The following is a 12,570-nucleotide window of genomic DNA, read 5'->3' as shown; positions in this document are numbered from 1 at the left end:
GAATGTGACGATCTGAATTGCAAGTGGCCAAGAAGGCGAGGCGCGCAGACGCACCCTAGTCTGTGTATACTCTAAATCGTATCTGCAGGTGGTGGTGAGGGCGAGGGTGGTAGGGTGCAGAGGTGGTGGACTCGGACAGCTTTGCTTGATAGCGGGGTAAGTAGTTGGTTGCCCGCATGACGACGGCGCGACCGGAAGCTCAATGCAACGCAACGCAACATAGCGAGCGCTCTCACAAACATGGCACAACACTCTGGAGCCGACCAGCCATGCAAATCTGTCGTGTTCCAGCTAGTGACGGATGTCCGAAGCAGTGCAAGGCCAAGGTAGCCATCGCCTTGTCCGCGACAGGACTCGCCGAGTTTGGACCAGCCTCTTCCGCCGGCGGCGGCTTGGTGGGCTGGCGTGGACCGGAGGTGCGTTGCGAGAGATGCGGCGGCTTAGTGATTGTGCCAAATAGCCCGGATGTTGACTGACGGCCCAAGGCCCTTTTTAACCACGTCAGACGGCACTGAGACGCGAGGGTGGGCAGGCCGTGTGTGTCTGTGTCTGTCAGTGAGGGTACTATCATATCCCCCGGCGTCTGAGCGGCAAATTGGGGCTAAAACGTCACCACCACGAGGGCCTGTAAACCGCTAGAGCATGTCCGATAACCCCACCAGTCGCTGGAGCTTTTCTTTCCACTCACCACGCCCTACCCGTAGCTTCTCTTCTTCCCTCAAGACTCCTCTTCCACCCCTGACTCTCATTGCCCACTGCAGCCCTTAATTGAGCTGTCACCTCGCGACCGCGCCTTCTGCAGAGCGATTGCACACCGAACCACCCTTTTACCATGGCCGATACAGTTATCCAGCCTCAACACGAGGTGGTCAATGCCGGGTAGGTAGCTTCACTTGTCTTCACAGCTCGCGTCCCACCGCTTGCAAGGAGCCTTCCTCAGTCTCGCCTCAATTTCTCCGGCCGCACTTTCCCGGTGAACAATGCTGCTGCTCTCAATGGAGGGGTTGCTCTATACCCGAATCCAATAAGCCATCACTGAGACCTTCTGAACTCCGCCGCTAATTTACGTGCTCTCGCAGAAACATGGAGCTCAAGGACAACACCATCATTGTTGTTCTCGGCGCCTCTGGTGACTTAGCCAAGAAGAAGACTGTACGTACATACCCATGCCTAATCGGTAGACACGTCAAACTAACATCACCGCAGTTCCCAGCTCTCTTCGGCCTTGTAGGTTACGCGGCCAAAATCGTATTCCACCTCCGTTGACCATCGATACAGCACCGAAACAACTTCCTCCCCAAGAACATCAGCATCGTCGGATATGCGCGGACCAAGATGGACCGCGAGGAATACCTCAAGCGCGTCAAGTCGTACATCAAGACCCCCACAAAGGACCTGGAGAAGCAGCTGGACGAATTCTGCAACTTCTGCACCTATGTCTCGGGTCAATACGACCAGGACGACTCATTCATCCAGCTCGAGAAGCACATGCAAGAGATTGAAAAGGGCCGCAAGGAGACCAACCGCGTCTTCTACATGGCTCTTCCTCCCAGTGTCTTCATCACAGTTTCTCAGCACTTGAAGCGCAATTGCTACCCAAAGAGCGGCATTGCCCGTGTCATTGTAAGTCAAATGCATTCACCAATGCAGTTTCATGCCGCTCACTGCAATTGTACAGGTCGAGAAGCCATTCGGCAAGGATCTCCCAAGTTCAAGAGAGTTGCAAAAGGCATTGGCTCCAGACTGGTCTGAAGATGAGCTCTACCGAATTGACCATTACCTGGGTAAGGAGATGGTCAAGAACATTCTCATTCTTCGATTCGGTAACGAGTTCTTTGGCGCAACCTGGAACAGGAACCACATCGACAACGTTCAGGTATGGCAATCTGAGCATGTCTGGAGATGGAGATACTGATGAGCGCAGATCACCTTCAAGGAACCTTTTGGCACCGAAGGACGAGGAGGTTACTTTGACGAGTTTGGCATCATCCGTGATGTCATGCAGAACCGTGAGTGACAAAACAAAAATTCGAAAAGAAAGAAGAATTCACTAACAATTCTAGATTTGCTGCAAGTACTAACGCTTCTTGCTATGGAGCGACCAATCTCCTTCTCAGCCGAAGACATCCGTGACGAGAAGGTGCGTGTCCTCCGTGGCATGGCCTCCATCGAGCCCAAGAATGTCATCATCGGACAATACGGAAAGTCGCTGGATGGAACGAAGCCAGGCTACAAGGAGGACGACACGGTGCCCAAGGACTCGCGATGCCCCACCTTTGCTTCCATGGTCGCTTACATCAAAAACGAGAGGTGGGACGGTGTGCCTTTCATCCTCAAGGCCGGAAAGGCTCTCAACGAGCAAAAGACCGAGGTCCGCATCCAGTTCAAGGATGTCACTTCGGGTATTTTCAAGGACATTCCCCGTAATGAGCTTGTCATCCGAGTGCAGCCCAACGAGAGTGTCTACATTAAGATGAACTCCAAGCTGCCCGGTCTCAGCATGCAGACCGTTGTCACAGAGCTTGATCTTACCTACAGGCGGCGATTCTCCGACCTGAAGATCCCAGAGGCATACGAATCGCTCATTCTCGACGCGCTCAAGGGCGACCACTCCAACTTTGTTCGTGACGATGAGCTCGATGCTAGCTGGAGGATCTTCACTCCTCTGCTGCACTACCTGGACGACAACAAGGAGATCATCCCCATGGAGTACCCATACGGTAGGCGAAATAAGGTGATATGAATCGTACAACTGCTAATTACATGCCAGGCTCTCGTGGTCCCGCCGTATTGGACGACTTCACTTCTTCTTATGGATACAAGTTCAGCGACGCAGCAGGTAAGACATGATCTCTATAGTGCACTAGAAATAATTTGCTAATGCAGGCCCAGGATACCAATGGCCAATGAACGAGCAGAAGTTGTAGAAGACTACTGGTGGTTATGTTTGAAAGCGGCAACGAATTGCGCCCTCTTGGTGTGTTGATCGGCCTCGGCAGTCTTTCCACGCAGAAATACAAGGAGCTGAATAGATAATGAATGCAACGACGTCTGTATGTCGCAATGTACTGTGCTTAGATGATGAGTGATTATTCGTAGCGCGTCTGTTGCCAGGCATTCTAGTTTGAATTTAGACTTCCGAAAAGCGGAGGACTCAAGCAAGCGAGTGGCTGGCGGCGGTAGTGGGGTAGAGGCTAGAGCGGTATGGCATCATCGGAGGAATTGAGAAATTTTTGAAAAAGGTCTGGTCAGACGCCCACTGAGTCAAAGTAGAGGTGTCATAGCAGTCGGAGATTTAACCACGCAGTGAACACGTATTGATTTAAAATGGAAAGCATCCCTTGAGAAATTGCTGTTGCTCACCAGTCGACGCTACTTACTCCCTTTCTTCGGCTGACGTTTGCAGCCTTGCAGAACCCGTCCTGATATTACCGCGTGATTCATTTGGTACGCAACCCATTTTAGTATCCGTAGTAGAAACGCGGCGGTATTTATAGTCTGAGTTTTTGAGCCTCCGGATTGTACGACCTGTTTGAGTTGTAGCATCCCCCCACCTCTCCCCCGAGCAACCTCCGCAATCACGCCCGCGCGCGCCCATCATGACTCCCGCCCAAGACATTGCTGGCAGCATTAGCCAAATCTCACGCAGCGTATCCAACAGCCTCAACATCAGTACCAGCCCAACCCTCTCGTTCCACAGCCCACCCTCGACATTCAGGCAACCACCGTCTGCCAACTCTAGAGATGGTCGGACCCCGAACCTACCCGGCACGTCGCATGCACAGCAGCTGGCTAAACAGCTGAAGCCGTTTGACACCAAGGACATCAAGGTCCTTCTCTTGGAAAATGTCAACGAGGCTGGTGTGGATATCTTGAGGGGCCAGGGCTACCAGGTCGAGGCGATCAAGGCCAGTGTGGGAGAGGATGAGTTGATTGAGAAGATTCGCGATATCCATGTGATTGGAATTCGGTCCAAGACGAAGCTCACCAAGAAGGTACTCGAGGCAGCAAAGAACCTCATTGTCATCGGCTGCTTCTGCATCGGAACCAACCAGGTCGACCTCCAGACTGCTGCCAGCAAGGGTATCGCCGTCTTCAACTCGCCGTTTAGCAACTCGCGCTCGGTTGCCGAGTTGGTCATCTCAGAAATCATTGCGCTCGCTCGCCAGCTCACTGACCGCTCCATGGAGCTCCACAACGGTACTTGGAATAAGGTCAGCAAGGGATGCTGGGAAATTCGTGGCAAGACACTGGGCATAGTCGGATACGGACACATTGGTTCGCAACTCAGTGTGCTGGCAGAATCCATGGGCATGAACGTCATTTACTACGATGTACTGACCACCATGGGCCTGGGAACCGCGCGACAAGTACCGTCTTTGGATGACCTTCTCGCACAGGCCGATTTTGTGTCTCTACACGTGCCCGCGACAGCCGAGACCAAGAACATGATTGGCAAAGAGCAGTTTGCAAAGATGAAGGACGGCAGCTACCTCATCAACAACGCCCGCGGTACCGTCATTGACATTGCGGCGTTGATTGAAGCCAGCCGCTCCGGCAAGCTGGCGGGTGCAGCCATCGACGTGTTCCCCAACGAGCCTGCCGGTAACGGTGACTACTTCAGCAACGAGCTAAACACGTGGACAAAGGATCTTGTGGGTCTCAAGAATATTATCCTCACACCGCATATTGGCGGCAGTACCGAGGAAGCGCAGAGCGCAATCGGCGTCGAGGTCAGCACAGCATTAGTCCGCTATGTCAATGAAGGCACGACGCTTGGCGCCGTCAACATGCCCGAGGTCAATCTCCGAAGCTTGACGCTCGACCAGCCCGACTGCATGCGTGTGATTTATATCCACAAGAACGTGCCTGGTGTGCTGAGGCAGGTCAACGGCATTCTGCTGCACCACAACATTGAGAAGCAAATGTCGGACTCAAGAGGCGATGTTGCTTATCTGATGGCAGATATCAGTGAGGTCAAAGAGAGTGAGATTCGGGATATATTCACGAGCTTGGAGGAGTTGTCGTGTAAGTCTTTGCTCTATTATCATTCTTGGTGTAGGCCATGGCTAACAGGGCTGGTTGCAGCGTGTATCCGAACGAGGGTCTTGTACTAGGGGTCGGCTCGTCTCCGACCAGTGCCTCAGACTCAGCAAGGTGAGGGAACGAAGCGAACGTGTTTGAGGCGTGTGATTTCTCCTCTTGTTGTGTCTCGAAGTATGACGCCTCTTTCAATTCAACAATTCTTCTTCAAAAAGGGAAACGGGAAACTAGGGTGGGGCGCTGTGTAAAAACTTCAACGTTGAGTCTGTGTGTAATGCATGCAGAGCAAAAAAGGGCATATGTCGTGTTTGCTGGATTTGTTTGTGCACTGGCTTGCTTGGTATAAAAGTGTGCTGGGGTCTGGGGAGTGCCATTGCTAAATACACATAGAGACAGAATGCATGATTGATGAAACCGGAGTGAACCAGGTAATACGTCTAAACGAGGTGAGATGAGTTTGTGCAAACGCATGCTGTTGTTTTAGTGTTTGTGATGGCACAAGGGTGGTGGCTGCGAGGGGTGCAGAGTACCGTAGGAGCTGAGGTGTATGAGAGCACGTGATACAGTGGAGCATATGTATGCATGCCATGTCATGCTGTCTATCTATGGACATGTACTTGTCAGATGACGCAAACGTGTGACGGGTGACGGGAGGATTTCTCGCTCGACAAAGACATGGAGAGTGCGAGACTGTCTTTGTATGTACTATGTATATACATGTCTCGGATGGACGAGACGAGGCAAATGAGGCAACCTGGTTTCAGGAGGTAGACGGGCTGGGTCAGGCCGGCGATGTGGCCATGCATGACGGATTTGCAGGGCAGGGAATGGCATGGGCTTGGAGAGGGGGAGTGGGGAGCGAATGGCTCGGCGTAGTGCGGATAGTCGAATATGGTAGACCAGTGTCTGAGGTTGCCGTATGGACACGCACGCATAGAGAGAGGCACACAGGTACGGGAGGGAGAGGCACCTATACACACAGATCGGTCGACACATCGATACATGGGGGTGCGGCTTATTCGCATGCAGCGTCGAGGAGGTGCATATTGTGAGACGAGAGTCTGCGTGGCCGTGGTTGGTGGTTGGGTAGGGCCCCTGGGGCATGGCCTGTGCGCTTAAGCGGCGTGCTGGCGGTGAGAGGCCCGTCTAGCGCAACCAAGAGAAAGTCGAATCAAGTGCTGGCAGGTGTTCGCATGTTTCCAACCACACCGTTTGTCCTTCTCACTCCTGGGGATGCTGTCAAGCCTGTGACCTGCAGCGCCATCCACTGCTGACCACGACGACGAGCAGCAGCAGTAGCTTCACGACAACAAAGCCAGCGGCCGCACTTATATCGCGAGCTGAGCGTTGACCATCCGCCCCCCCCCTCCCCTCCTTACAGGGAGCCGCTTTGGACCCTGATATTCCGCACCGCCATTTGGAGGACATAGACGACGCAGGAGACGACGCCTGCGACTGCCCACCATGGCTCACATCTACGATATCGGCACCCGCGCATGGCAGCCCGACACCACCGAGGGCTGGGTTGCCTCCGAGGTGACGGACAAGCAGATTGCGGGGGATAAGGTGACGCTGGTCTTCACTCTGGAAAATGGCGAGGTACTCCCACACCCACACCCATGGACGGCGAAGCCTGTTGGAAGAGGATACTGATCATGTATTGTACAGACCAAGACAGTCGAGACGACTCTCGACGCCATCCAGACTGGCAACGACGACAAACTGCCGCCATTGATGAACCCCGCCATGCTTGAGGCTAGCGACGACTTGACCAACTTGTCGCATCTTAACGAACCGGCTGGTACGACCTCCTCTCTACACACACAGACAAATTCGCATGTCATACTGACCAGCATGCAGTCCTCCAGGCCATTAAGCTTCGTTACTTACAAAAAGAGATCTACACATATTCGGGTATTGTCCTGATTGCAACGAATCCCTTCGCCCGCGTCGACTCCCTATATGTTCCCGGCATGGTACAAGTTTATGCTGGCAAACAGAGATCATATGGCGCTCCGCATTTGTTCGCCATTGCTGAAGAGGCTTTTGCGTAAGAATTTCCCTCCCGCTCCGCCACTGGCACGGAACTTGGGCAGTAGTGACTAACATGCCACAGCGACATGTTGCGCGACCAGAAGAACCAGACCATTGTCGTTTCTGGAGAGTCTGGTGCTGGTAAGACGGTCAGCGCCAAATACATCATGCGATACTTTGCCACACGAGAGTCTCCCGACAACCCGGGCAAGCGGAGAGGCAAGTCCGACCAGATGAGTGAGACAGAAGAGCAAATTCTGGCTACCAATCCCATCATGGAAGCCTTTGGTAACGCGAAGACCACGCGAAACGACAACTCGTCTCGTTTCGGTAAATACATTGAAATCATGTTCAACAAGCAGACGGACATTATCGGTGCCAAGATCAGGACATATCTGCTCGAACGGTCAAGACTGGTGTTCCAGCCGCTTAAGGAGCGCAACTACCACGTTTTCTACCAGCTGGTAGCCGGTGCTACCGACGAGGAGCGTGAGGAGCTTTCGCTCAAGTCGGTCGAGGAGTTCAGCTACCTCAACCAGGGTAGCGCTCCCGTTATTGAGGGCATGGACGACGTTGCTGAATTCAAGGCGACAAAGCAATCGCTGACCAAGATTGGTGTTTCGTCCGAAACCCAAGACGGCATCTGGCGCCTGCTTGCGGCCCTTTTGCACATGGGAGATGTCAAGATCACTGCGACACGAACAGACTCAAATCTTTCTCCCGAGGAGCCCTCTCTCGTCAAGGCCTGTGCCCTGCTCGGAATTGACGCAAACACGTTTGCCAAGTGGATTGTAAAGAAGCAACTCATTACCAGAGGAGAAAAGATTGTTTCCAACCTGACACAACAACAAGCTATCGTCGTCCGAGACTCGGTTGCCAAATTCATCTATTCAAGTCTGTTCGACTGGCTAGTAGAGCGAACCAACGAGAGTTTAGCCACAGAAGAGGTTATTGCGTCTGCCCACACCTTCATCGGTGTTTTGGATATCTACGGTTTCGAGCACTTTGCAAAAAACTCTTTCGAGCAGTTCTGTATCAACTATGCCAATGAGAAATTGCAGCAAGAGTTCAACGCACACGTCTTCAAGCTCGAGCAGGAAGAATACATGCGTGAAAAGATCGATTGGACTTTTATCGACTTTGCCGACAACCAACCGTGTATCGACCTGATTGAGGGCAAGCTCGGTATCCTGTCCCTCTTGGATGAAGAGTCTAGGTTGCCTATGGGTTCCGACGAGCAGTTTGTCACCAAGCTCCACCACAACTACTCGGGAGACAAGCACAAGTTCTACAAGAAGCCTCGATTTGGAAAGTCTGCCTTCACCGTTTGCCACTACGCCGTCGACGTCACATACGAGTCTGATGGCTTCATTGAGAAGAACAGAGATACTGTGCCCGACGAGCACATGGAAGTCCTCAAGGCCTCAAGCAACAAGTTCTTGACTGAAGTGTTGGACACTGCTGCTTCGATCCGAGAAAAGGAGACAGCCAGCACTGCCTCTGCCAAACCGGGTGCTGCAGTCTCAGCTGGACGCAGGGTGGCTACCAACCGAAAGCCAACGCTTGGTGGTATCTTCAAGTCTTCGCTCATCGAGCTCATGCAAACCATCAATTCGACTGATGTTCACTATATCCGTTGTATCAAGCCCAACGAGGCAAAGGCTGCCTGGCAATTTGATGGACCCATGGTTCTGAGTCAATTGCGTGCTTGCGGTGTCCTCGAGACGGTCAGAATCAGTTGTGCCGGTTACCCTACCCGATGGACGTACGAAGAATTCGCCCTCCGTTACTACATGTTGGTCAGGTCCTCCGAATGGACACCGGAAATTCGCAACATGGCCACAGCCATTCTGAAGAAGGCTCTGGGCACTGGCAAGAACGATGGCACCGACAAGTACCAGATGGGTCTGACCAAGATCTTCTTCCGCGCTGGTATGCTTGCATTCCTTGAGAACCTGCGTACTGCTCGCCTCAACGATGCGGCCGTTATGATCCAGAAGAACCTTCGTGCTAAGTACTACCGCCGCGTCTATCTCGAGATGCGCGAAGCTGTCATCTCGGTTCAGTCATTGGCTAGAGGTTACATGACCAGAGAACGCGCTGAGGAGGCACGACAGGTCAGGGCTGCGACCACCATCCAAAGAGTCTGGAGGGGTAGCAAAGACCGCAAGCGCTTCCTCTTCGTCAGGAACTCGGTCATCAAATTCGAAGCTGCCGCGAAGGGATACCTTCTCCGCAAGAACATTCTGGACAAGAGGCTTGGAGATGCTGCTCGTATGATCCAGCGTAACTGGCGCAAGCAGCGTTACATCCGCGCCTACAAGAAGCAGATCAAGCAAATCATCACTGTTCAGAAACTGTGGCGAGGACGAAAGGCTCGCAAGGAGTACAAGGTCCTGCGCGCCGAATCTCGCGATCTCAAGAACATCTCCTACAAGCTGGAAAACAAGGTCGTCGAGCTTACTCAGAACTTGGGTACGATGAGGGAACAGAACAAGTCGCTCAAGTCACAAGTGGAGAATTACGAGAGCCAGATCAAGTCATACAAAGAACGCAGCCGAACTCTCGAGAACCGCCAGAAGGAACTTCAGGCCGAAGCCAACCAGGCTGGTATCACTGCTGCCAAGCTCAGCCAGATGGAGGACGAGTACAAGAAGCTGCAGATCAGCTACGAAGAGAGCACTGCCAAGATGCGTCACTTGCAAGAAGAGGAGAAGGAGCTCCGCGCTTCGCTCAAGAGGACTACCGAGGACCTCGAGCAGTCAAAGAGGAGGAGCAATGTCACCGAGACAGAGAAGATGTCGCTCCGCCAGCAGCTTGCCGAACTCCAGGAGCAGGTCGAGTTGATGAAGCGCTCTGGACCAATCCCCAGCGACCTCAATGGACATGCTCCAAGCATTGCGCCCAGCAGCTTGATCAAGCTCGTCTCGTCGAAGAAGCCAAAGAGGCGCAGTGCCGGACCCGACACTCGCGACATCAACCGCTTCAGCGAACAATACAACCCTCGCCCTGTCTCCATGGCGCCTGGCTCCACCATCCACAGGCAGAACCTGTCCGGCTCAACGTTTGCTCAGCTTGACAACGTCGAGATGGAGCTTGAGAACATCCTTGCCGAGGAGGACATGCTCAACGACGAGGTTACTCTTGGACTCATCAAGAACTTGAAGATCCCATCACCCACTACCACACCTCCTCCCACCGACAAGGAAGTCCTCTTCCCTGCCTACCTCATCAACCTCGTCACTTCGGAGATGTGGAACAATGGCTTCGTCAAGGAGTCTGAGCGCTTCCTTGCCAACGTCATGCAGTCGATCCAGCAAGAGGTCATGCAACACGATGCCGAGGATGCCATCAACCCAGGCGCCTTCTGGCTGTCTAACGTCCACGAGATGTTGTCCTTTGTCTTCCTCGCTGAAGACTGGTACGAGCAACAAAAGACGGACAACTACGAGTACGACCGCCTGCTTGAGATTGTCAAGCACGACTTGGAGAGTCTTGAGTTCAACATTTACCACACCTGGATGAAGGTGCTCAAAAAGAAGCTGCACAAGATGATCATTCCCGCCATCATCGAGTCGCAATCGCTACCTGGCTTCGTTACCAACGAGAGCAACCGCTTCCTTGGCAAGCTGCTCCAGGGCAGCAACACCCCTGCTTACAGCATGGACAACCTCCTCACCCTGCTCAACAGTGTCTACAAGGCTATGAAGGCATACTACCTTGAGGACTCCATCATCACACAGTGCGTCACCGAGTTGCTGAGATTGGTTGGTGTTACCGCCTTCAACGACCTGCTCATGCGCCGCAACTTCCTCTCATGGAAGCGTGGTCTCCAGATCAACTACAACATCACCCGCATTGAGGAGTGGTGCAAGTCTCATGATATGCCTGAGGGTACTCTGCAACTTGAGCACCTTATGCAAGCTACCAAGCTGCTTCAACTGAAGAAGGCTACATTGAACGATATTGAAATCATCCAGGACATTTGCTGGATGTTGAGCCCTAACCAGATCCAGAAGCTGCTCAACCAGTACCTTGTGGCAGACTATGAACAGCCCATCAACGGCGAAATCATGAAGGCTGTCGCATCCCGAGTGACGGAGAAGAGTGATGTTCTGCTGCTCACGGCAGTCGACATGGAGGACAGTGGCCCATACGAGATTGCGGAACCTCGAGTCATTACTGCATTGGAGACATACACGCCATCATGTAAGGTCTCTTTTCATTAAATTCCTTTTTTTGGATTGCTCAAACATATCTAACACGTCTGTAGGGCTTCAAACACCCCGCCTCAAGCGCCTTGCCGAGATAGTGTCTCAGCAGGCTATTGCGCAACAAGAGAAGCTCGAGTTTGACGACGACATGCCCGCCGGCCAATCCAACGGCGACGCCATGAACGCTCTGACTGGCGGCATGGGCATGAACGGCGGGGGAATGAATGGACACGCAACGATTGAAGAAGGTATTGAGGCATGAACTTGAGCATATTTGTAAGCGAAAATTTGGCATTTAGACATGACCGAGACGAAGCATTAAAGAAAGCCTTATCGTTTTCCCCCGAATGTTTGTAGTTGTAGCTGTCTGTCTCTCTGACTGTGTAGGCTGGGACCTGCATGAAAGGAAAGGCAAAAAAAGGGCGGTACAATTGCTGGGGGTTGGTATCGACGATGATGACGACGAAGATGGAGCGTATTGATTTTCTCTACTTCGCTTTATTTTGGGTTGGGTTATTTAATGCTGGGAAATATGAGATTTTTTGTCTTCTTCAACTCTTACTGATTGTTTGCCTGGCGTAACCAGATGCAAGCCCCTTTGGAGGAAAGGTTCAAGTAGGTTTCCAGAATGTTTTCCATAAGTCGCGCACAATTAGTCGTCACATGCATGGAGCGGCAGTTGACAAGATGGCCAGATGGGTATGCGGCACGACCGGCGGTGCCCCATGTGGAGACGGAAGCGAAGTTGCGATTCTTGTCCGTAAAGTATTGGTTACGTAGGCGCAATGCGGGATAAAAGGGCTTATTCGGACATGGCAATGCGGCAGTCAGAGCTGGGATACTCTAGCCGTGGTAAGTATTCGCAGGTGAAACTCCGAGCCACATGCATGAGGAGCATACGTAAGTGACAGGTGGGAAAGGGCAACGCGCCAAGATTCGCCCGGCCCGCGCCCAGTCCAAAGGACGCTAGGTAACGCTTCCCCGTTTCTGGGGCCCTACACTGGTCCCCGCCTTCATCTCATCAAGCGAACACATGGCCAAACCCAAAGATAGCTTGCTGACGGAGTTCCCCTTGTTTCCTTTTTCCCCTTTTGCGTCTTCCCTTTCGCACTTTTGTTATTTATTATTATTTTGCCAAAACTCGATGATCTAGCAGAAAAGAAGAAGTAGACGATAAGGAAAAGAAACAAGAGCAAGAAGAAGATAAGGATACACCGACCAACTTCCATTCACTCTCTTTTGTGGTGCCCTCTTCTGAGCCTTTTCTTCTCTGGTTTCC

The 12,570-nt window shown here is 52.5% G+C and overlaps 3 protein-coding genes across 3 annotated transcripts; all 3 read left to right on the top strand.

Moving 5' to 3' along the window:
• Positions 1 to 832: 832 nt before the first annotated feature.
• COCVIDRAFT_90660 (hypothetical protein) lies at positions 833 to 2,927 on the top strand (the record flags this gene model as incomplete). Its single annotated transcript, XM_014704477.1, has 9 exons — positions 833 to 879; positions 1,080 to 1,152; positions 1,207 to 1,227; positions 1,279 to 1,623; positions 1,679 to 1,876; positions 1,925 to 2,009; positions 2,064 to 2,720; positions 2,771 to 2,839; positions 2,893 to 2,927. The coding sequence occupies 9 exons, from the start codon at positions 833 to 835 to the stop codon at positions 2,925 to 2,927; spliced, it is 1,530 nt and encodes a 509-aa protein (XP_014559963.1).
• A 672-nt stretch (positions 2,928 to 3,599) lies between these two features.
• Positions 3,600 to 5,117, top strand: COCVIDRAFT_34985 (hypothetical protein; the record flags this gene model as incomplete). Its single annotated transcript, XM_014704476.1, has 2 exons — positions 3,600 to 5,028; positions 5,089 to 5,117. 2 exons carry the CDS (start codon positions 3,600 to 3,602, stop codon positions 5,115 to 5,117), a joined length of 1,458 nt encoding a protein of 485 aa, XP_014559962.1.
• A 1,390-nt stretch (positions 5,118 to 6,507) lies between these two features.
• Positions 6,508 to 11,553, top strand: COCVIDRAFT_23895 (hypothetical protein; the record flags this gene model as incomplete). The annotated part of the gene is made up of 5 exons (XM_014704394.1): positions 6,508 to 6,642; positions 6,712 to 6,844; positions 6,904 to 7,093; positions 7,160 to 11,286; positions 11,351 to 11,553. The coding sequence occupies 5 exons, from the start codon at positions 6,508 to 6,510 to the stop codon at positions 11,551 to 11,553; spliced, it is 4,788 nt and encodes a 1,595-aa protein (XP_014559880.1).
• Between the last annotated feature and the right edge of the window lie 1,017 nt (positions 11,554 to 12,570).

The sequence above is a fragment of the Bipolaris victoriae genome (assembly GCF_000527765.1).
Source record: "Bipolaris victoriae FI3 unplaced genomic scaffold scaffold_15, whole genome shotgun sequence".
Classification (NCBI taxonomy): Eukaryota; Fungi; Ascomycota; class Dothideomycetes; order Pleosporales; family Pleosporaceae; genus Bipolaris; species Bipolaris victoriae.
The sequence above is the reverse complement of the archived record's forward strand: the minus strand, read 5'-3'. Positions and strand labels throughout refer to the sequence as shown.